The following is a 25,715-nucleotide window of genomic DNA, read 5'->3' as shown; positions in this document are numbered from 1 at the left end:
AGGGGGTGTGGGGAGAGAGAAAATCTCCTTCTCCCTCTCACCTTCCTTTCCTCCCACCCTCCCTTCCTCTCCAACTCGCTCTCCCTCCCTCCCTCCCTTCTCTGGCGGCGGCAGCCGCTCGTCTTTTGAACTGCGTCTCTCTCCGACGGGGCTCAGCAACTTCTTGGTTATTTCTCATCCCTCTTAACCTTTTTTTCCACCCTTTGCCATGAACGGGACCGACAGACGCAGGGGAGGCTTGGCTTTCGGCCCCGGGGAATGGCGGTTCGCTTCCTGGGGCCGTGCCGGGGAGGATTGGCCGGGGAGAAAGAGAGAGTGATAGAGAAAGAGCTGCAGGAAGGAAGAGAAGGGGGACCTCCATCTGCCGCGGGCCGGGCGCGCTGCCGCGCCGCGCTGAGCTGCGCCCGGGATGGCCCGGAGCCTGCCCTTCGCCCCCGGCTCCTCCGGCGTCTGCGGCCCCCTGGCGCCCGATGCTTTGGGCGACCTTTAAAATCCTGAAGTGGACAGAGACCCCGGAGGGTATCAGTCGGGGTGGGGGTGGAACGGAGAGTTTTTAAGCGCGTTTCCCAGAGAGAAGAGGAGGAAGTGTGTTTCTGGAGGTGCTAGCTTTTAACTTGAAGGCGAGAGTCTCCTTGGAGCATCCAGTATTCTCCAGGAGTTATTCGAAAGCTGAAACTTTCAGTGGCTCGCGGGCCTGGGAGAGAAGGAGGGGGATCCCGAGGGTGGGACTGGAAAGAGAGAGGGAGTGTGTGCGTGTGTCGTGGTGGGCGCGCGGGAGGGGGCGGGGGGCGGTGGAGAGTCCGTGGAGAGGACGCACCATGGCAGTCCCCGGCGAGGCCGCCCGAATCAATGACAAGCCGGGACCCGGCGGGGTGAGTCCAACCCCCGCGGCTGGCCCAGGGCGCGCGGGCCCCGCATCGCCCCGGGGCTCCCCCTGCCGCGGCTGCTGGGGAGACCTGGTGCCGCGGCCGCTCGGGCGCTCGCGGAAACTTTCCTCCGCGCTGTGCGCGGGGTCCCTGTCCTTCCTGCTGGCGCTGCTGGTGAGGCTGGTCCGCGGGGAGAGCGGCTGTGACCTGGAGCCGAGTCAGGAGGCGGCGGCGGCGGAGGAGGAGGAGGAAGCGGCCCCAGGAGCAGAAGGGGGCGTCTTCCCGGGGCCTCGGGGAGGTGCTCCCGGGGGCGGCGCGCCGCTCAGCCCCTGGCTGCAGCCCACGGCGCTGCTCTTCAGTCTCCTGTGTGCCTTCTTCTGGATGGGCTTGTACCTCCTGCGCGCCGGGGTGCGCCTGCCTCTGGCCGTCGCGCTGCTGGCCGCCTGCTGCGGGGGGGAAGCGCTCGTCCAGATCGGGCTGGGCGTCGGGGAAGATCACTTACTCTCGCTCCCCGCCGCGGGGGTGGTGCTCAGCTGCTTGGCCGCCGCGACATGGCTGGTGCTGAGGCTGAGGCTGGGCGTCCTCATGATCGCCTTGACTAGCGCGGTCAGGGTCGTGTCCCTCATTTCCTTGGAGAGGTTCAAGGTCGCCTGGAGACCTTACCTGGCGTACTTGGCCGGCGTGCTGGGGCTACTCCTGGCCAGGTACGTGGAGCAAATCTTGCCGCAATCCGCGGGAGCGGCCACGAGGGAGCAGCTTGCGTCCCAGCTGATTGCTGGGACCAAAGAAGAGATCCCGGTGTTCAAGAGGAGGAGGCGATCCAGCTCCGTGGTGTCCGCCGAGATGTCGGGCTGCGGCAGCAAGTCCCATCGGAGGACGTCCCTGCCGTGCATACCGAGGGAACAGGTAAGCACTGGCGGCCCCCCTCTCGCCTCTCGGGGAAACTTGAAACGTTTGGGAAGGCGCGAAGCGGAGGGAATCCCAGCGCTGGGAACCAAAGGAGAGAGAGCCTAGAAAAGTGGTTGAACTTAAGACAGAGAAGAGTGGCGACTTTTACTCCCCCTCGCAGACAGTCTTGTATAACCTGGACAACAAGAATACGAATAGGTGATAAAACCAGATGGCGTTCGCAGGGTCTTCCCCAGCTGGGCCAGCTTTTGAGATCTGCCACACCTGGTGTATGGCTTCCCTACACTTTTAAGTACTCTCACGCTTTCCTACTTTGGCAGGAATTTTCTAATTAAGTTCAGTATTTCAGCAGTGGGCGATTTTTTTCAGCACGTGGATTTTTACTAGATTTCCTTCTATTTCTTTTCATAAAATTTTTAATTCTGCAGTGACAGGTAAACATTTATGGAAGTCGGCAGAGAAAGATTTTAAAGTAAATCAAGGAGTGTTTGAAGGTGAGGTATTGACACACACACACACACACACACACACACTCTGGTTTTGCAGTAAGTTTTACTTGAAGAGACTGCGTCTAGTGGTGCCCAGTTTGTTTTTCGATGTAATTTGGGGACATATACTATTACATGCTAATGTGTTTTGTAGCATAATTATAAACTTCAATATTTGGGAACAATCAATATATCTGATCTTCAGAACTTATCAAAATCGTGAACTGTGCTGTTAGTGTCAACTAAAAAACGACATTTCTCTTCCGTACCTACATACTTAAGTGGGCATTTAGAAATTCAAATAGATGTATACAGGTTATTTGGGAAACTAATTCAGGAGGACATTGCTAAGATTGCTGGTGATATAAATCTTTCAGAAAGGAGGAAGAGGAGGAATCCAGAATTGTGAGTGAAGTTGTCCTTAGACAAATTTCAGAGAATTTGGGAGATGAATCTCCTTATTATCATGGAATGTAGTTGCTATAATGGACATAAAAAACCCCACAAATCTAATTTTAAATTCAAATTGTATATGAAAAGGAATACTTATGTGTTCACTTCTCTATTCCAAGCAGACTTGACACTTGGGGCGCACTGTGGTGGGAGCTGGTTATGAACAGCAAGTGGAAATTTACACTTTTCCCATTTAAATGTGTGCCTACTTATGGCACTATTAGGGCAATATTAGGGTGGGAGAGGACATCCTAGGATATAGTAAGCGTTGTCTTTTTAGGTTATTCTGTGGATAATCATTTAGATATTTCTAAGAAATAGCAGTCACCATATGGTGTGGGTGGCTAGTTTGTTTCTGAAATGGTGTTGATTACACAGAATGTGATTGTTTGACATTATTTAGCAGAATGGATGCCAGCATCATAGCCCCTGTGTTTATTTTAAAACAAATGTACTTATTTAGCTTTTTTTGTTTAGATAAAGCAAATATTTTGTGGGTTTAAACATAAGAGTGAAGTTTTAAAAGTGCAGCTTTAAGAGTCAAGTTAAAAACAGGGCACTGACTGATACTTAGTTTTGGTAAAAAGTTTGAAATCACCAGAATAAAGTAAGCTACATTTAAGATAATTTAAACCAATTAGCAGGAAAGCACATTTTTTTTCCATGTTACAGGAGAGAATGTTCTTTAAATGAAAATACTACTAGTTTAAATATGTTTAGAGCATACTTTTCTTTGAGTTATAGGGAAATGTGATCTGATCGCTGCAAAATTGAACCGTAATTTCCAAGGCAAATCCATGATTTAATCATAAATAACTCAACTTCAGATTTGTATAATTCAACCTCTAAAATTAAATTTCTGAAATTCCACCTTAACTTTTAGAACTTAAAGAGTTAAGGGTGAATTTAAGATAAGAAGGTGCTTAGATGAATTAGCCAGCTGTGTTAATTAACCCACAGACAGATTTTCATTGGTTTACTCTGGTTTGAATTGATACATGGAAAATTCGAATAATCTGCAAAGTTATAAGAAAATAACCGAGCATTGCATTTTTAAATATTTTGCTGATTAATGCTGTTGAAAACCCATATTCATAATCTATTTTGGCCATTTTCTTTGGTTACTATGTTTTTAAGGGTTGTGTTTATGAAGAATATTCGAAAGGGAGAGACTTCATTTCTTATGGTTGATGGAAAAACAAGGCTACATTTAGCAGAAGTTTAGATCTTGACATTTTAATGAGGGCATGGGTGAGTGTGTACGTGTTACTGAAGACTAGTTTATATATATATATATATATATATATATATATATATATATATAACCCATTAAAGTTGCTGCTGAGAGTGGGTGGCAACTAACATGGAACAATATCTTCTGAAAGAGGGCAATATCTCATACATTAGCATAACTGTGAAAAGTTCAGGAGCCATGTAGGAAATAGCTTATCTGTTTTATCACAAGGAAACAAACTTCTGGGTAAGGGTGCAAAGTGTACCACTGTCCTCTGCATACTTTTTCAGCAATCAAAGTAATTATCAAACCCATGTTTAACACTCACCCGAATGCTACCTGATTAGGAGTTCCTTTTCTGAAAGAATGTCTACTCTTCAATTCAAGACAATACTCAGGCAACAAGTGGATTTTAAGTACAGGTCTAAAGACAAAGCACAGAGTCTAGCAGAGGCCTCTTGAGAATGTATTTGGACTTTGCTCACTGTGAGGTTTAAAGGTGAGAGAATTTCAGCCTTTTCTTCTGCATATGAATGATCGTAGCCACCTGCTTATGAACTATCTCTCTTCAATGACTCAATTCTGAAAGGTCAAGGAGAATAGGTGATAAAATTCTCATAAGACAAACCAACTGACAGATATATTTCCTTCCCTCCCTCCCTCCCTCCCTCCCTCCCTCCCTCCCTCCCTCCCTCCCTCCCTCCCTCCCTCCCTCCTGTCCTTCCTTTTTCCCTTCCTGACCCATACTTGTCTATAGATTGAATATTACACATGGGATTGAGTTTTACAGTTCTGATGATAAAGATGACTTCAAGCAAAGAAAGGAGACACAGGTCTAGTATCACTCACTGAATTTACCCAGCACTGGCTGTGTCTGAATGCAAGTGAAGGTGTCTTTACCTTCAGTAAAGAACAGACAAAGTTTGTAACATTTGCGGGGCTTTTAGTTCAGGACTGAGGATGATTTTGTAGATCAGTGTGTCCAACAGTACTTTTTTGTTTGGCAGCATTAAGAAGGCAGAGGTTTCCCTTAAGGTGTATGTATCTTTTCTAAGTGGATGTTCACATTCAGGAGCAGGCATGTCTCTTTCAAGTTACCCGTATACCCATCAAAACTGGAATATAGAGGTACCTAGAATGTCTTCTATGATTAGATAATATATGATTGATAAGTATAATACATTTCAACATGAAATTTTAATTACCCAATTTTTACCATTTGGAAATTGTATTTAAAGGGATGTCTCTCTAGTCTCTTTATACATCAAAGGACACAGTTGCCTAGTCATTCCTCTTTAATTATAGTGACCACCTTACAGGTACATTTTTGAAAGATTCTAAACCAGTGCCATTTTATACAGTTACATGTTAAGAAGAATTTAATAATGTTGCCAATGGTTTAACATAAAATAAACACAAGACAAATAGCTCTCTTCATTAATGCATTTATACCATTTAATTACAATTTTTTGCGATGGATATAAAATCAATCAGAAATGTGCAGCTATTTACTATATATTATGTAATTAAAAATAAAAAATTATTTCCCATGGGTATTTCCCTAAACCTCTCAGTTAAACATCTCTGGGAAAAAAGGATTGTTGTAAGCAGAAATGCAATGGAGTTTGGTGGTTGGTTATCAAAGGTGGAATCAAGTTTTTCATCATTAACGTAAGAAAGATAGTCTAAGCATAAAAGTAAACACCAAAAACAATAAAACAAAAATAGGAGAAATAGGTATGTTTTTTGATGGTAGGCCTCATTATGTCTTTGGTGAAAAGTATACGTACTTGTGTTTATAGTACAGTTATGAAATATCGAAGTATTTCTTCTGAAAGTATAGAATATATTATCCTTTAAATTCCTAAATACATTTTAGTAAAATATATATTCCAAATTGAATACATTTCAGAAGCAATCATGGGTTTTTAATTAATTGTATGATTAGATAGGATATGTACAGTAGTACAGCTCAGCTGGTACAAAGAACAATATAGATTATTTATGACCTGCTGACAGAATTAAAATTAATTAATGTCAACTTCTGAAAACATTAAAAAGGAAAAACAAGATTTTCTTATCCCTTGGGAAAGGTGAGGGAAAAGAATTTATGTGTGTGTGTGTGTGTGTGGGGACAAAATTGTGATTTTACTTTGTGAATACAGATATTTAAAGCACACTGAAAAACCGTTTTAACTGACAGAAATAGTTAGTGAATCTATATAAATTCACAGAGGTTGGAAGCAGTCAAACAGTAATTTTACTCTTTCTGTATTGAGTCTAAAGTGTAAAAAGTTAAAACTGTAGAACTGAAAGAAATGCTGTGTATGCTGGGCTGTCATGTTAATTAAATAAACAACCAGAACAGTGACTCTGTGTATGAAATACATTTTGAAAAGCCTGGGGGAGGGGGTGCAGGCAGGCCAGGGTGAGTGACATTGGCATGAAAAAACATTCATTATATCTGCAGTGACATTTGTGTGAATTTGTTGTATTCTATTAGGAATACAGCTCTGAGAATAATCTCTTCAGGACTCTATTTGAATAAAGGCTTGACCACATTTAATTTCACTTCAGTGTTAAATAAGTTTTATTTATTATGTTGAAGTAAAATGTGTATGGGCCTCAAAATGAGAAATATGCCTATATATAATAAGATTTTCAGTTAATATGGTTTGTGCCAGTAACAGTCCAGTAGAAGGTATGTAGACCTCATTGAAAACTTGTGTTGTTCAATCTATCAAAAAATGAGTTTATCTTGGGTTTATGGTAGGAGTTGTATTTTTCAGAAGACCTTATTGTTGAGAGACATAATCTCATGGATGAAGGTAATCAATGCAACTATTGTATCAGGTGGAATCTTAAGAGATTCTGACACACTGAGGCAGCGCCTTGCACAGGGCAGGTTTCTTCAGCTTTGCAAAAGCAGGCATGACCCTGCACATTTATGAATTGTTTATTTAGTTGGCCTGGTGTCTCCTTTTCCATGAAGTCTTTCTCCTTCCTCTTCTCTGTGTGATATTTATAATTATATCTTCTATGACAAACCTCAAATATATGAGATTGAAAACTTAATTTATATATTTTTCTACATTTATGCTTTCAGTAAAGCTCTATCTGGTAGTTCAGAATGAACTCCAGAAGGTTCAGATATCTCCATATTCTTATACCTAAAGATATGCTCTGTTAATAGTCAAATGAACATTATTTTCTTTACATAGAAATGTAAATGCTTTTAGTAATTATTATATACTAGAGGCCCGATGCACGAAATTTGTGCAAGAGTAGGCCTTCCTTCCCCTGGCTGCCGGCTCAGGCTTCCCTCACAGCCTCGGCTTTGTCCGGAAGGTCGTCCGGAAGGATGTCTGGTCTAATTAGCATATTATGCTTTTATTATTATAAATATTATTATAGATACCTTTTACTATCGGTGGTATTTTTTTAAAGGGAGGTTCCTTGCCCCTCATCCCCCATCCCCCTCCCCAGGCTACCCCATGGAATTGTCTTAACTTTGAACTGAGAATGCATGTTTGCACTGTTGTCAACATAAAATACACAAATTTAATCTCTAGAGCAAAACAATCTTAAATATGTACTTAAGTGGTAATTAAAAGAAAGATCTGTTGGATAACAATTGTCAAAAATATTAGTTGGCCATATGTGTTCACCATACAGGTATACTATTGTTTTAAAAGAAGATGCTATCTTTAGCTGATGTTATTATATGGTCAGTAAACCTTTCAAATGTCATATCAACACATTTTATCTGTGCAGTAGGCCTTGTACTAAAAACTATATAAATTATACACAGATATGGTGTAGCAACAACTATCTTTCCAGAGCTTAGCAGGGGTGGGCAAACTTTTTGACTCGAGGGCCACAATGGGTTCTTAAACTGGACCGGAGGGCCGGAACAAAAGCATGGATGGAATGTTTGTGTGAACTAATATAAATTCAAAGTAAACATCATTACTTAAAAGGGTAAGGTCTTTTTTTTTTTTTTTTTTTTAGTTTTATTCATTTCAAACCGGCCCGGGGGGCCGTAGTTTGCCCACGGCTGGCTTAGAGCCTAGTTATGGAAATGAGATGTCAACATAGAAAAGGAGAAATCCCAATAAAATGTCTAAATGACCTCTTAGACTTAGATACATGTTGAAGGAGTGCATATAATAGCATAAGGCAGATTTTCAATGTAGATCCAGAACCATTCATCTCTTCTCTGAAAATGTATGCAAACTTTAATCTGTTCATTTTTCTGGGTATAAAGTTTATATAGTGTCATAGATTTTTCAGAAAGTCCTCAACACATAATACTTAAACATAAATGTTTTAGATTTTGAGCAACTTTACATTTTGATGATAGGGAGAATTTTTTCTTTGAAATGGAAATTAACTTAGTGTACACTTACAGTAGTTCTGAGATAAAGGTAGAATATTATAGGATTTAGGGCATGTTATACTTCAGTATAGTACAGTGATTGTTCATTTTCATATCTTGAGATGGTTTATGGCTGTAAGTAACTTGTTGCAATGAAATCTGAAACTGGCTAAGTTTGTGCAGGCTATAGTTGGGAGACTAGAATTAGTCTGATTTTAGAGAGAAGGAAGCTGAGGGGGAAGCTGCTAAATGTATGTAGCCAGGGTGAGGCAAAATGTTGGCTTTTATCCAATTTTCTAGGGCTTGAATATGTTGCTGAGGAAATGCAGTAGAAAAAGGTCCAGACTGGTCATTTTAAGCCTATGTATCACTTGTGATTTTACACTTGGAGCCAACTCTAAATCCCCATTCAGAGTTAGAGGATTGAGTAAACCCTATTCGATACACAGGTAACACAAAACTCTTGAACCCTTACAATTTTTGGTCATCAAATGTACCAGGCAGCCTCTGGGATGTATTATTCAGGACTTTGTATCCCATGAGTGAATATCAATTGCAATGCAAAGTCTAAGTTTGTGGAGTCTATCTATCTCAGTATGCAATGGTGGCTTACATATTGAATTTTGTTTTCATTTTAGTTTTGCAATAACTGATTTAAAAATGTTCAGGATTCAAAATTCAAGGCAAAATTAATCTGCAGATCAGTAAAGCATTTCTTTGTTAGCATAGGCAGCTGGTTGCTTTTGTTCACCTAAATTATTTTGCACGGTTTACTCGAGAATCCATTAAAGTACAAGTAAATAGGATCTAATATTAGAGGAGGTTATGAAGAACATTACCATTTAGAAGGCAGAAAGCTATTTGGGAAAGTCACAAACTAAAAAACTTCTACCTGTTTGATTTGATTAGAACTTTTATTTATTATTGAATTTAAATGATTATTAAGATTTTAAGTATCGTCAGTCCTGCTAGGATAGTATAATAAAATTACTTAAGTGTAGTTATGTTCTTTCATCATAAGAACATGAGTAGTCATAAGGACCATATAACGGCTGTTGGTATGTGCGTATTTGTGTGTATATTAATGCATGCGTGTGCAAGAGTGCATGCCTGTGTACATGTGAGACTTTTCCTCTGCCAGGAAATTGCATTGGTTGTATCAGTTTAGTGGGGAAACAGTGTCACCCAGTGGCTTCAAAGAAAACAGTTCTGTAAATATTATAGGTAAGCGCTGTCCAAAGGAAATATAACACGAGCCATATATTTAATTTCATATTTTCTAATAGCTACATAAAAAAAGTAAAAAGAAACAGGCGAAATCCATAATAATAATGTTTAATTTAATACATTACATCATGTGACCATAATACAAATATAAGAAAATCAAGACATGTTTGCATTCTGTATTTTGTACTAGGACGAAATGTCAATATCTAGTGTGTGTTTTACACTTACAGCACACATCAACTTGGTGTAGCCACATTTACACTGCTCAATAGATACATGAGGCTAATGGTTGCCTTAGTGGACAGTGCAGCTATACACTGTATTTAAACAAATGAAGTACTTGAAAACGAATGTCACCTCTTCAGGTACAATGGGAAAATCTATGTAGATTTAATGATAGCACTTAATATACAGTCATTCAAATTTATATGTAATCTTGATAGCTCATTTTTGTACCACTAACTACCCCAATACTTGGCAAGTCTGTTTTCCCTCTTTTCCTCGGTATTATTGCACTTATTTTAAAATATGATTCTTGTATTGGAGGGGGAGTTTAACTGAGTTCTTACTCAGGAATCTTTATGGTAAGCTGATTTATAGCACAGTATTGAGTTTTCCAGTTACTTTTTTGTAAAATTTATTTTTATTGTTGAAAGTAATGCAGATGTACCCTTTTCTCCTCCATTAATCCCTGCCCCCCGCCCCCCCTGCCTATCCAGTTAATTTTGAATTTGCCTTCCAGAGATTGATTCTTAACAGGGATTACTTATGTATACAGTGTGAACATGTGATTCGTCATGTTCACGGTAATTAGTCTGCAATGGGGTTATCTAATGTCTCTTTAGAAATGAAAGTGCTTATGTTTATAGTGCAGATCCTTATCTTTGTAACTTAGGAAACTAAAGTGACAAACCTTCTAGCAACTTTAGTGGATGAAAAATATAACAGATGACTTTTCACTATTTCTTATGTAAACACCACTCTCATGGATATAGAAAATGAAAATATTTCCATTTTGTGTGTAGAGAGGACTGGAGATTTTGACAGAGTGGAATTTATATATATATTTCAGAGAGGAAGGGAGAGGGAGAGAGAGTCAGAAACATCAATGATGAGGGAGAATCATTGATCGGCTGCCTCCTGCATGCCCCACTGTGGGGATCAAGCCCACAACCTGATGAATTGAACCATGACCTCTTGTTTCATAGGTGGACATTCAACCACTGAGCCACACTGACTGGGCAATAGAGTGGAATTTTTAAATTAGGAATTAGGAATTGAGATTAGGTGGCTTTGGAGCTCTATGTGATTTCAAACTTCAGGGCAAACTCAGAAAAATGTACAAATAAAAATGACAATAACTATTAAATGTCACCTTTCTTCCATTTCCTCTCCCCAAACTCTACGAATTCATTAACTTACTAGGCAAAGTTCCTATTTTATATTGAGAATTATGAGGTTTACGAGAATTAATTTATATATGGCATGTTTGTTTATATACATAAATATATAGAATGATTTTTAAAGTATGCATTTTATTTTGCGCATAATATTTATAGCTGTGTGATGCTTATAGTGACTTGATTTACAAATTTCCCTTTGTTTAAAGCAAGACATATTTATCTTTGCATTTCTAAATAAAAATAGTGAGATACACAGATTTTTACATATCACTTAGGAAATAATCTGGAGAAAACAGAAGGCAATAGAATCATAGTATAGGAAGAAGCACATTTGGTTAAAGTGAAGCTGGCTTAAGTAGACTTCTTTTTTTAAAAAAAATATATTTTTATTGATTTTCCACAGAGAAGAAGGGAGAGGGATAGAGAGCTAGAAACATCGATGAGAGAGATTGATCAGCTGCCTCCTGCACGCCCCCCACCGGGGATGTGCCCGCAACCAAGGCACATGCCCTTGACCAGAATCAAACCTGGGACCCTTCAGTCCACAGGCTGACGCTCTATCCTCTGAGCCAAACCGGTTTGGCAAGTAGACTTCTTGAAGTAGCAAGTTGAAGAATAAAATACCATCCTATATAATAAAAGCCTAATATGCAAATCAACCGAACTGTGGAAGGACCAGCAGAACAACTGGTCGCTATAACATGCACTGACCACCAAGGGGCAGACGCTCAACACAGGAGTTGTCCCCTGGTGGTCAATGTGCTCCCACAACAGGAGTGCCGCTTATCCAGGACTTGGGCTCACAGCTGGCTAGCGCAGCAGCGGTGGCAGGAGCCTCTCCCACCTCTGTGGCAGTGCAAAGGAGCAGTGAGCCAAGAGCTAAGGAACAGTGAGCAGGCAGGCGGTAAGGAGAAAGCGGTCCTGGACTGTGAGAGGGATCCCGGACTGCAAGAGAGCACAGGCCAGGCTGAGGGACCCTCCCCAACTAGACCCCAGTGCACAAATTTTGCGCACAGGGCCTCTAGTATTAATCATAACTGTTACTTGAAATAGTATGTATTTGAAAGTAACTAGTCATTTGTCCTGGCTAGTTTTGAAACTGCTCTAAATTAATATAGTGGTTGGTCTTATATCTATATGTATGTTGTGTGTGTGTGTGTGTGTGTGTGTGTGTGTGTGTATTCATTTAAATTCATTTTCCTTCCATTTTAACCTCATTTTCTTTCAATTTTAACCTAACAGATTCTTCTTGCTTAGAGAGTATTTAAAAATTTAAGGAATGCTTTTCTATCCCCCACACTCCACAGTACCTTGTCAGAGTATTAAAATAATTTTATCCAAGAAGGTTATGGTTTTGATTTAATAGGATTTTAATAAAAATTTTCCATCTTCTGTAGTAAGCTTAAATAACTGAACATATGCTATGTCTGTGGCAAGTGTTTCTTCCTCTCCAGGTATAATCCACTTAAATAAACCTAATGGAAGTTTGAAGTCATAGAAATATAATTTTGGGGGGATGTTTTATTTATGGCAACTCATGTGGAGCCAGAGTCGCTAGGACATTTTTAAACTAGTGTGAAGACAAATAAAGGAAATAGTTCTTATTTAAAAATGAAGTATTTTGGAGATTCAAATGAACAGTTCGGCTTAGGAAATGCTCCCCGGGAAGCAGTGTTGGTCCTTGTGATATGAAGCATCCCCTTGTTTTGGGAGTTAGTATTTAGAGGTCCCGACTCAGCATCAGTCTCTTAGAAAGTTTGCAAAGAAGAGAACCTGTTGAGTTGCCTGTGCTACCTTGAACATTTACTTTCTAGGCTCAGAAACTAAGGAAATAAGATTCAGATCATACAGCTTTCATTATAAAAGGAATCAAACTTATTAGCCTCCTTGCCTCAGCCAGAAATATTTCCTTTAGAAAATTCTGGCCCAATGCCTTGCTCATTGTGGATGCTGGCTGGCAGGGTAAATGGATGGAAAACAAATAAATGACTTTTAATCTGAAATATTTATCTACCTAATCTTCGGAGACTGGGGTAGTGATTAAACCAATTTAAGTATACTTCTGTAGAGAGAGAAGAAAAGAAATAGTCTGTTAAACTAGTTTATGAGCTTACATTTTATATTTTTGTTGCTTTAAAAATATTCTCTTGCATGTGTCAGATAAAAGGCTGAATTTGCTGTGCCCTTACTGGTAGGAAATCCCACATTCAGCATGAGTCCTAGATATTTATTTTTAGCTCACTCCCAACTGAAAATAACCAACCAAAGCTACCACAAGATCACTGTAGTGTAAACTTTAGAAAGATCTCTGAAATTAAGGTATATATTTTAGAAAAATAAAATTGTCTCTTTTTTATTTCAACTAGCAAATTGAGAATGAATAAACTTTGACTTCATTTGTTCCCACCGCTTCCTACAAAGTACTGGCAAGTGTTCTTCAATGAAGGTTCTTAGTGAATAGCTGTGTTTCCTGAAAAGGCTAATGTAAATAATGTCTGTGTTTTATCTTATAATTGTGCTCATTAATTACCAAATATATTTTGAGCCAGTTGCTTTCAGAAATGACTTCGTGAGATTAACCTATTTAAGATGTCATCTAACTGTTGTCCTACTGGAACTGTACTGAATATTCTAGAGGTTTGGTAGTGTAATTTCAGAGTCCCGATGAACTGAAAAATCAAAAACAATTTACAAGGTTTTATTAAAATGACAAGTTTTATTTTACCCTGTCAATTTCTTGGTCCATCTAGTTTTTAACAGAACTTAACTTGCTAAAATAGAACATTTTAAGTCTAATCAGAATATTTTGTTGCTGTGGTTTTAATACTTAATGGCGATATTGTCAGATCCTCTCACTGAAATCAGAGTATTTTTTTTTTGAGTATGTTGGGCAAGTTATCATGCCTTTAGATAAACCAGGAGTACAGTGTTTAGATAAAAAAAAGTTATTTTCAATTTACTTTTATAGAGATGTGGTTTTCTTTTTTTTCATCTTTGGAAGTCAAATGGTAGATATTTTAGAAAGGTTGCCATTACTAAACACTTTTCAGAGTTTGAGATTTTTTGGAAGATATCATTTTGTAAAACTCTGAATATTGTTTCCATTTGAAAAAATATATTGCAAAGTGAGAATTTAGTTACAAATTAATTTATATTTTGAGATAATCAAAATATATTCTTATAGACAAGCCATTTATAAATTTATTTTATATTTTTATGAAAAATTTAGAAGCAAAACCTTTTTAAACTATATTTTCATTTCGGGATGGGAAAGCTAACTCTGTGTCTGTACCATCTTGAATAGTGTCTGTTTTTATTCTTCATGATTTTTTTGGCTAGATAAACAGGGCCTAAGTAATAGCACAGTTATCCTTTGCTTCTCTTTATTCCTTTTTACTTTAATAATAATTGGGATTGGATCTTCTTAACCCTTTTAGAGAATGACTAAATCTTTTAAAATTTTCAGTGCAACTTCTGCAAGGAGTTAACTCGTTCTACATGAGAAGTGTGAGAATTCGGTTGGGAATGTTGGATACAGATATAACTGAACACTGATTGTGTTATCTGAAAAACAATGTGGCATTCAGAAATCAATTTTAGCCCATAGTAAATTTGTGAAGGAAATTAATGCTAGTGTTTTACTCTGCAGAAAAAAAGACTAGATCAAAATCAAAACTAATTTCTCCATTTTTTAAAAGAATATTTATCGTATGGTCTTAGGGTGCACTTTTAACTTAGAACTCCTTATGGTTTAGACAGAGGGGAAGAGCCTGAGAGAGTCACTCCTGGACACTGGGCAGGTAGTCTAGCCATGCATTGGCTCAGGATGTTTTTAGACCAAAAACACTTCCATTGTTTTTCATGCTATTCACGAACTTTCCTGAGATTCAATACTTTCCAAGACATTGATTCTTATACTTTTAATTCTTTAGTCCATTTATCACTTTGACTTATAAAATGTACCTTTATGGCAAGTTTGTGTAAACTTTTACTGCTTATGTGACCAGACTGACTAAAAATGTCAGCAAGTAAATGTATCTTCTTTAAGATCTAGGACTCTTTCACATTCATTCTTTGTTTCCTTCTGGGTATTTCAATTTGCCTAGATTCTTATCTTCTTTTCCCTGGTGCTAAATAATCTGATATAAGTATAACGTGATGTTCATCAAACTGTTGTTTATGAATTCTAACAATAAATGCCTCTTGGTAGTAGGTTAATAGACGTCCTTCAGATGCTTTCAATATTTGTGAGGGAGTAGCCTGACCTCACCTACTTATGATTACACATTATCTGGCACCTTCTAAGTTGAACTGCATTCTATAGTTCTCAGATTTTAGTATGAATAAAAATCATGTAGGAAGCCTAGTAAGATGCAAATTCCTAGGACCTGTGGTCTGATATTCTGATTTAGTTATATGTAGAGTAAAGCCCAGAAATCTAAAGTGTTAAGGGGTATTTTAGGTGCCTTAGTGGAGAAGCACTATAGACATACAACTATATGTCTACTAAAACTGGACAGTAAGGTCTGACTTTTATAATCTGATTAAACATATAGTTAAAAAGTAGTTGGCTCAGTATCATGGGAAAACAATGTATTTATATACACACAGAAATACATTCATACACAAAGAGATTCATGAACCTATGCCATTCATAAATTTTTACTTTGATTTCCCCATTGTGTATACCTCAGGGAAGTTCTTTGACTATTCATCATATCAATTTCTTCTGTAAAATAGGAATAGCAATTTGTCTAATTATCTCATATTGCTGCTATAAAGCTTACATAAAAACAAATTGCTATACGAATGTTAAGTAGAAAGAATATAAGGCACTGAACTGAGACAAGGCAGACCAAGGGTTTGTAATGTATTCAAGTTTCTTCAACTTTCTGAACTTTGATAATCTCACCTATAATGTAGGAATAATATGTCTTATTTCTTAAAGGCATGAAAATTAAATTAATAGAAATAATGGATATCAGATCTTCTCAAACATTAAGAATAGTATCAATTGCTACCTATTAGGGCCATACCATTGAATGTTGTAGGCTAAATGTAAGAAAGTACAATGTAAAACAAAAGCCAAAATAATTTTGCATTTGATAAAAATACATACTTGAAAGTCTTACAAAAGATGCATGTCTTCTGGAAGTTAATTAAAATATTAGAAAGTTGCTTAAATTACAATCGAAGCCACTGACAAATGAGTGTAGAAAGCCCGACAAGTTAACAGTGGGAAGAGAAAAGCCTGACAAAGATGTTCACAGGTCCTTCAAAAGAAGATGTGAATAAAAAGGGATGCAGGGAGATATTTAGAAAAATTGATGGAGTCTTGGAGATGTTTGTGAAAAATGGCTGATGATACTGTTGAGAGTCAGTTGTGGAATCAGATGTTAAAAAACCCCATCTGAAACATGATTTGTGCTCCATTTGCCATTATTAGGCACATTTTGATTTGAAAAACCTTTTCTTAAAAGAATTTTTAGTTTCATTTTTTTATGGTAAAAATTCTAGTCCTACTCTTCCTTTTCTCATTATTTGCCAATGCTACCATTATTCTCACATAACAGGGACTTCTTGCTTAAAATCTATGGAAAGCAACTAGTACAGTGGTGGTCCTCAGTAGAAGGTAGTGATTGTCTATTTCATCACATAAGGAGAGTCCCCTCCTCTTTTAACCAGCTACCTGTAGGCCTCCATACTCAGACTACATTTCTTTCAGATTTCCCCACTTATTGAATAACCTTCAATCTAGTCTGACGTGTTACTGGTTTGACCTCAGCAGGAGCAGGACTCCTGTCTCATCCTACTCTACTGGTTTCCATTTAGAAATTCTGCCCGCAGTAATCATCTTTTTTTCCAATGTGGTCACTGAAAGGTCTCTGGATTTCACTCTGTGATATAGGAGGAGATGTCAGAGAGGTGATGGGAGAGGTTCAGCAGATCAGTAGGCTGTGGGAATCATTGCAGGACTGTTGGCCCAAGCAAAATGGGAAGCCATGGAAGGGTTTTAAGTAGAGAGAGGATATAATTAGACTTGTGTTGAATAGGGTCTCTCAGTCTCTCCTAGCATAGGTGCTAGGATGGAAGAAGAGAGAACAGTTAGAAGACTGTTTTGCAATAATCCAGGGAGGATTGGGAATTAGACCAAGAGGTAGTGTTTGTGGGAAGATTGTAAATATATATTTTAGAATAGGAAGAGAGTTCCTTTAATATTTTCTCTTTTGTTTAGGAGTCTAATATTAAGGATATTTATTTATTTATTTTACTTGCTTTTAGAAAATCGGTATGGGTTGACTCTCCCCCTCCCCAACATTCCCCCCCCTCCCCCACAGTGTTACCTTCTGCCTTTGCCATCCAGAGAACATACAGTGTGTGGGCCTGACTTTCTGGAAAGCCATCCAATCTCCTTACACTGAGACAGGTTCTAAGAAAGTATCTTAAACTCTTCAGAAGGTATAAGTTTGTTAGATTATTATGACATTTGGTATGATAAGATTGGTTTTGAAATTTCATTCTTATATAAATGTCTTTTTATTTTAAAATAAATGTTTAATAAATTCAAGTGTGTTTTTTTTCCAGATGTATTTGTAGCTCATGCTCTAAAACCTCAAGCTCTGATATAACAAAACCATTAGACTGTTCAAAGAAAATTCAAACTTTTCTCTCTTATTAGTCTTTGAGTAGTCTGACAAATCCCATTTTTATCTAAAGGCATGTTGCCAATGCATCCCAGACCTTCCTATAGAGGAAACGCTTCTATTTTGTTTTCATATTAACTCAGACCATTTGTCAACCTACAGAGTACTTCAGTGATAGGTGCTATATAAATATTTAAATTATGATAGCTTGATTGCACTGTAACTTCACAGAGTTTGCTAACTCTACACTGTGGTTAATATGTGATGATGACGTATTTTATATACTGCTTGAGAGCAACAAAAGATAAGGACTTTTATAGAATGCTAAATGACGAGTTTTTAACCACATAAGAAAATACTTTGATTAATGGGGAGGTACATCCGAGAAACAAAACTGAGGGCACGGCATGCTAGCTATCACCTTCAACAATGAAATGCGTAGAGGAAAGGAAAGTTTTCAAGATGTTTGTTGTTTGTATGAGGGTATCATGGTGATTTTTATTTAGTTTTGTATTTTTTCTGTGTTTCCTAAGTTTCCCAATCTGTACACATATTTTAACAGGAAAACAAAACTTTGTGGTGAAATACAGTCATTTGACATTGTTACTCTGGATTTGTTCATAGACCATTTTTATGGCCACTTGTCTAGTAGTTGTTGAACTTGCAGAAATGGAAATGGCAACTCCAGGTGCTTTTATGAATGGTAATGTGATTTTCAGTACTTGGTAAAATACCTTCTGAGGTAAAATCTTTCTGCATGCCTAACTCGTCACCCAGATGGCTGTACAAGCTTAAGTTTCTTAAAATGTTGGAGGTTCAACTGGTACATGATCCCCTAAATGGGTCTCCACAACTATAGATTGACATATACATGAATCTTGTAACATTACCTGAAAGTATAGTTTTATGAAAACATATGCATACACATGTGCTGAAATATGTGCATATGTTGCAAAGGATTTGGGCCTATTTTTGGTTAAAAGGTGGCAACAGGACTATAGCACTATGGCTGTGATAGGATGAGAGAACATGAAAACAAATCATGTTCTACCAAAGAGATAAAATTCTCTTTAAAAAATATATTTTTATTGATTTCAGAGAGAAAGGAAGAGGGAGAGAGATAGAAACATCAATGATAAGAGAGAATCATTGATCGGCTGCCTCCTTCACACCCCCTACTAGGGATTGAGCCCGCAACCGGGCATTTGCCCTTGACAGGCATCGAACCTGGGACCCTTCAGTCTGCAGGCCAAAGCTCTATCCACTGAGCCAAACAGGCTAGGGCAAAAGAGAAAATTCTTTATAAAACATATGTAAGGAAGATATTGAGCCTATCTCACTGATTATTGGCCTGGGGATTGGAAATCAAAATCAAGTTTGTAATGATTGTTTTTTAAAGTAATGAACATTTAAAAATACTTTTTTCTTGCCTGAAAGAATTCTGTGTACCGTAGTTATTAAATACATAGTATAATTTTTCTAATATTTTATGCATAGTCTATAAATAAAATATAGGCATATTAAATTTATAATAATTTTAAATTTTATCTATAATTCATGTAGCAATATTATAAGTTATTTCAATATTTTGCTTTTTTTCTGCATCTGAGTTTGTACAATTTTGCTTCTCAGGCTCTTGTTGATTATTCTTTGAATTTTCTGCATAAGACTAGGGAACTTTGTATTTTTCCATTTGCTGTTGCTTGTTTAAATAAATGAATAGGGGAAGAAAGAAGTAATATTTGAAAAATTACTTCCACATCTAGGATTATTAACATGCTTTCTCATTTGAAGAACTATAAATTTCGGTGGAAATAAATTTGAAAATATTAAACCAGCTTCTGTATCTACCTAAGCGGGGGGGGGGGGGGGGGCACTAAAATGACCATGGTCTCACTTAACCTCTCTCCCCACCCAACATTTCCAGAAATAAATATAGAATCAGAGATGGTAGTTAAACAACAGTAACAAAAAATAACCTTTACTCAAGCATTCCACTCTCTTCTTACTATCCAAGGAGAATTAGCAGATTGTGTTTGTGATGGTTGATTTGAAGTGACAGAAACTGGTAGGCATTTCTCTGCCAACTGTCTGTATGGATTGGTGGGAGCTGGTGGGGGGAGGGAAGGGCAGGGGTGGAACCATAAGATGACTGGCACTGGAGTCTGCATTTGGCTGGAATCTAGTTCCCAGCCTTTCAGAGATGCACTTTTCCCATAGAACCAGAGAGTATCCCTTGCTGCAGCACACGGATGATAAAACTGTAACTCATCAATCAGAATGTCGGGTTTTTAATTTACACCAGGGAACTTAACTGCGAGGAAGACCAGAGTTTTCCAGCAGTTACTGGTGAATGCTTCTTGTTTTTAGTGGGAAGGTCACCTTTAGCATGGTTAGCTTCTGGACTGCAACTGGGGAATCTCTGGATTGTGGGAATTCTTGGAAAACTCACACTGTTCGTTATTTTTATTCCAGAATGTTTGAAGAGTGCCCACAGCTCACCAGAAAGGGTGGGATTGTTGGGAGAGGGTTTAAAATGGATGGGCCTTGCACCCCCTCCTGGAGCTCATAGTAAAGATGGTGTATTAACAAATGATTACAGTGCCAAGTGATAAATGCTTTGAAATACAGATAAGTCATGAGAACTTTGGTCCCCAGAAAGGTCATAACTAAATTTAATACTTGAATACCATCATCCTCTTAACATGAACTTCTGGTAAAATTCTTTCTTCCTTTCCTTTCTGACTTCTCTTTTTGATTTATATTTAACTTTTCCCCCCATGTGTTTATGATAATAGTAAGCTGACTATAATCAATTTGGTGCAATGTGAAGAATATATCTAAAAAAGGAAAAAAAATAAGAATATAACTTTCAGAGAATGTTTTGCTCTATTCCTCTTGTGGGCATGAGGTCCAGAGGGAAAGAGGGAGGGAAAGGGTAAAATGTGTGTGGAGTTACCAGTAGATGCTAGGTGTGGAGGGATATGTTCTGGAAATGACACGTGGAATAGGTAGCTCAGTGTTTGTGGTCAGGAAAGAGGTGGGATGGTAGGAAATTTTTAAGAGATAAGACAGAGGGGACTCTTTCTCCCTCCTCACATGGGAGTCTGTACTTGTTCTTCAATAAATTTCCACCTTTGCTATATATAAAAAAAAGATAAGACAGAGAAGGTTGGGGTGGGGAATGAAAAACAGAGTGTCTTAAGATTAGGTTGAGGAATATGAACATTGTTCTGTCTGCACCAAAAGTTATTAAAAATTTTAACCAGAGGGTGATGTGAACAGATGCAACACATAATTTTGAGAGCAGTGGACCAGGAGTACACTGGACACAGATGAAGAGCACACTGGACACAGGAGACATTTAAGAAGCTGTGGTGAAAGTCCTGGGCGCTGAAGATTTATTAGGACAGCGGTGGTGGACAGGAAAAATGATTTAAGAAAAAATGAAGAGCTGCAATCTGTAGGATTAGTCAGGGATTGATGGTGGAAAAGGTTAACAAAGTGCATGAATGTCCTTAAAGTCGTGAATCCTCACAACTGGAAAGTTTGGGATGCTGTTGTTTGAGAGAAAAATATCAGAGGATCAGCTTTGGTTTGTTTTAGGTTCAGAGTGAGGAAGGGAGGATTTTGGACATAGTCACTGTATGTGACTTATGCACCTCATGTGGCCATGTGTGCTTGAAGGAGCCCAATTTCATTCACAAAAATTTTATAATAAAAGCACAATATGCTAATTAGACCAGATGTCCTTCCAGATGAAGTTGGGGCTGCAAAGGAAGCCAGGTCCTGGGTGCCAGAAGGAAGCCAGTACCGGCAGCCGGGGGGGGGGGGGTCGGGGAGGGGGGAGGAAGGCCTACTCTTGCACGAATTTCGTGCATTGGGCCTCTCGTATATTAATATCAGAGTTGCGGTTGCTCACCATGTTCCCATACTCACTATGTACATGCTTTCTGGATCCAGAAGCTTCTGTGGTTGGTCTGTAACTGCAAGCACATAAAAGTTGCAGGCTTTTTAAATAAGTGCTTTTTAAATAAGTATAAAGACTATCACCTTATTTAAGATTAGGGTCCTAAATCTTTCAGGGCAGACAATGTTGCACTCTTGGTGCTGTTTTTACCAATGAAATAGTCCAGCTGGATCAGTAGAGGCTGTAGCTTCTGTGTAACCCTCTGAGAATTTCCTAGGTGAGGGACTGTCATAATCCCTGGTCACATTTTAAAAGGTAAAGGGCAGAATTCTTATCCTTGAACAAATGAATGCTGGATCATATGACTAGTTAAAAATTACTTTATCAGTTGAGCAATCTAGGCAGTCTAGAGCTGTTCACTTTGTAAAATTATCATGTTGAGTTTCACTTTGTTTTTTCTTGGGTTATTCTAGATCTTACAATGGTTTGTCTTTATATATATATATGGTTTTTCTTTACAAACATATATTACATATATGTATGTATATGTGTGTGTATCTGTATAAATTGTGCTATGCATTCTAGGTCAAAATTCTATAAATGCAGTACGATGTCTATCCTTTGTCCACATGTTAAAGATTTTCATCTGGTAAAATCTTCATTGCTTTCAGTATTCTTCTAAATTTGTCTCTATAGTTCAGAGTGGATTTTTAGAGGACATTTTTTCTTATTTATGTTCCTTTTCTTAGAAAGCAATACTGCTATTATACCACAGGGTTGGTGGGAAATTAAAGGTAGACAATATGGGATGGTGAACTCCCTGACAAATGGTCCTCATTCAACTTTTGTTTAATCGCTACCATGACAGGGAGCCAAGGTCCCTTCCGCTCATTTCCATTCTCCCTCTTCCTCATCCTGTATTCCTGTATCTCTCTACCTTCCCCTACCACCACCCCCCATCTGTGTGTGTGTGTGTGTGTGTGTGTGTGTGTGTGTGTGTGTGTGTTTGAGAGAGAGAGAGAGAGAGAGAGAGAGAGAGAGAGAGAGAGAGAGAGAGAGAGAGAGAGAGAGAGAGAGAGAAATGGTGATCTTTTGAAATTCAGAAGTCCAGAACCTGGTATAGTAATTTAGATACAGTCTAAGTGGAACAGAACAGAGTGTAACTATCACCCTTTTGTGTACTAAATAATTTTTGGATTTTTTTTTTCCAACATACACTCATCTAAGCACCAATCACAAACCTAAACTGTATCAAAATGTGGGTGAGCAGGCAGGGTGTGTGGGATTCTGTCACATTACAAATCACTAATCTAAATAGTAAGACTCTAATGTACTAAGACTGCATTTGCTTTTTTTTTTGTAAGCAAAGTAATATATAAAATTACAGAATTACATTTAATTTTTAATATTTGATCAGCTAAAGCTTTGAAGACTTTCACATGAGTTAACACTAAGCTCTGTCTGTCTGTACTGCGTCTTCAGTACTTTGGACCTTCTGCTCCTGTTTGGTATAGTTGAAACAGGAAGAAAGCCAAGATTTCTGCTCTATTAAATATCTTCTGGTGATTTATGTGTGACGAGTGCTGAAAAGTGGGAGGAAGAAACATTGTGCGTATAAAACTTGGTTGAGTTTTAGAGAATTAAACCAGTTCCATTTGTCTACTTTTCTCTTTATTCAACGTAGACCTTTAACACAAATAGAAATCTACAGTAGATTTAATAATGCCTTAGATCCTTGGTTACAAAACCATGGCTAGGAAAAGAAGCAACATGTTAATATCACAATTTGCCCATGATTTCATACTTAATACAAATACTAAAACAGTTGACAAATTTATAACTGTCACTTCCATATTGGTCTAAAATGTAGTTGGAAAAGCTAGGTTTGAGGTTTGATGTACCAAATTATGGGGACTTTGGAAGTATTATGAGCATAAGATGGCACCATCAGTGGCGAAATGAACTTTACATCCTGGGGGAGCTCTTTTGAGATGCCAGTACAGCGGTTCTTTGTCTTCTGCAAAGGTGTTTATCACATGGTAAGCTTTTTCAAATTCTAACCTTCTTTTGATTCCAGTGTGCTCTCTAGTTAGACTTCCCCACCTCCTGAATCAAGGTTGTAGTGAGCCACAGTAACTAATGCGTGTGTCACCTCCATCAGGTATGTTAAAGTGAGGGGGAAAAAAGTTTCCAAATCACAGCTTCATCAACGTGATCTAAGAAGGACATGAACCTAATCTGTGGACCAAATGAACATTTACTTCCCTGTACAAAGTTCCTGTTAGGAGAGATTTAAATAAATACACCTTAGAGGAAGGGCCTTTTCAGAAGTTTCATTTGACACCAGTGAAATATTCTTGTAAGAGGCAGTATTTGACTCGATGTTTACAGTCATTTGGGTTTTACTTTTGAGTTTTATGACTGGTTTTCTAACCTTGAACAGTAGACTATCTCATAATTTTTCCCATAAAGTTATGCTTTATTATTTACTTTCTATAGTTTATGAGTTATAGGGGAATCATGAAAAAATGGGGAAGGGAGTAACTAGAACACTGAACATTCTAAAAGGATATCTGTGAATTAAAGATAGTATGACTTTTTCATGAGTTCACATAAATAAGAAACCTCTTTGTGGCATTTGGGCAATAAATGAAGATTTATTTCATCAAGCATTGAAATGAAATGGACTGCTAGTTTCCTAAAGAGTTGCATCTGAAACATTTTTATCTAATTTAGTTTAATATTGATCATGTATAATACATGAACTATCAGAAAAGCATTACAATTGTGTAGAACTTTACATATTATTCCAGAAGTTCCAAACTCTATAATTTTAATCTCTATAGAAGAAAATGTCATTTTTAAATGTAAATAAAATATACCAGACCTTGATTTAGTTGTTTTGGTTTGCGTACTCTGTGTTTCCAAAGTTTAAAACAGAGTATTGCATTGTTATCAACTGGAGCTAATTTTGCCCCCATGGAACTTTTGGCAAACTCTAAAGATATTTTTAGTTTACAGGACCTGGGGGGAGAGGGGTGCTCTCAAGGTACAAGTAATAGGTAGAGGCCAGGAATAATGTTGAACATCCTACAATGCACAGGATAATCCCCCAAACAAAGAATTCTCTGACCCAAAATGTCAGTGGTGCCAAGGTTGAGAAAACTTAAGAGTATTGTGCATTTATTTTTATTAAATTTCTATATGGGAAGGAGGATAAAATGAATGGAAATAGACTATTTTCTTATTCTAAGTGTGAAAATACAAATAGCAGGATCCATTGGTGGAGGGATTCAAGAACAGTGCAGTGATTAAGATGCAAGATTTATTATCAGGTTTGTGTTTTAATCTTCACTCCACCCACTTATTAGCTGTCTGGCTTTGGGTAAAATGATTAATCCCTCTGAGACTGAATGTATTCATTTATAAAACGTGGATAATAAATTCCACCTTACAGTCTTGCTCTGGTAAATAAAATTATGTTTATAATCTGGAAAATATTACATGTTCAATGAATGGTAGCCACTGTTACCATACCTAGAATATAATTTGAGATAGTGTAGTATTTATATGGTCATATAGAATGAGATGGTAGAAATGCTATTATAGAGGTAAATTTATTGAATGAAATATAAAGATTTCTCTGCTATTCATGGAAGCAATGTGGTCTTTAAATATATCTATATATCTTTATCTGAAGAACTGGAAAAAGGATATTTAGCAATCCAGGGAAATCTATAAAAATGTAATCTTTAAAACAGGAAACTAACATTAAAAAATGCTGAATTATTAACGGAAATTACCAATAGGGGTTTTCAAAAGAAAAAAAAAAGGATCTTTAAAATAATTTTTTTTATTTTTTTGTAATGTTTAAATATTTTTCAAAAGCCTGTATTACTTTTGTAATTAAGAAAAACATTACCCCCCCAAAAAAAGAAACATTACAACAAACCCTCATGCTTTCTCAGTACAAATGTTGAAAATACACTTGTAAAACATACGTTTTCTAATTTATAGTTACCCTTTATGCTAGTTTATCTCTTTTAGTTGGTTTCCCTTTTTAGTCACCTTTCTTAAAGTGGTTAAGCTGTGGAACCCATTAAAATTTTACTGGCATGATAAAGTTGGTCATATTGATGCCTTTATCTCTATGTTGGCATGTGGTGTTGTCACTGGAGCCAGTGAAATTTGGTCTGGGTGGTG

At 37.7% G+C, this 25,715-nt stretch overlaps 1 protein-coding gene across 1 annotated transcript in view; it reads left to right on the top strand.

Annotated features, from left to right (window-relative positions):
- The first annotated feature begins 818 nt into the window (after positions 1–818).
- Positions 819–25,715, top strand: part of PDE3A (phosphodiesterase 3A) — a 249,572-nt gene continuing 224,675 nt past the window's right edge. Inside the window, exon 1 of the mRNA XM_036298088.1 lies at positions 819–1,772. Coding sequence (XP_036153981.1) covers positions 819–1,772 — 954 coding nt within the window. The remainder of the gene's footprint in view (positions 1,773–25,715) is intronic.

Source organism: Myotis myotis, unplaced genomic scaffold (assembly GCF_014108235.1).
Source record: "Myotis myotis isolate mMyoMyo1 unplaced genomic scaffold, mMyoMyo1.p scaffold_m19_p_3, whole genome shotgun sequence".
Taxonomy (NCBI): Eukaryota; Metazoa; Chordata; class Mammalia; order Chiroptera; family Vespertilionidae; genus Myotis; species Myotis myotis.
The sequence above is the reverse complement of the archived record's forward strand: the minus strand, read 5'-3'. Positions and strand labels throughout refer to the sequence as shown.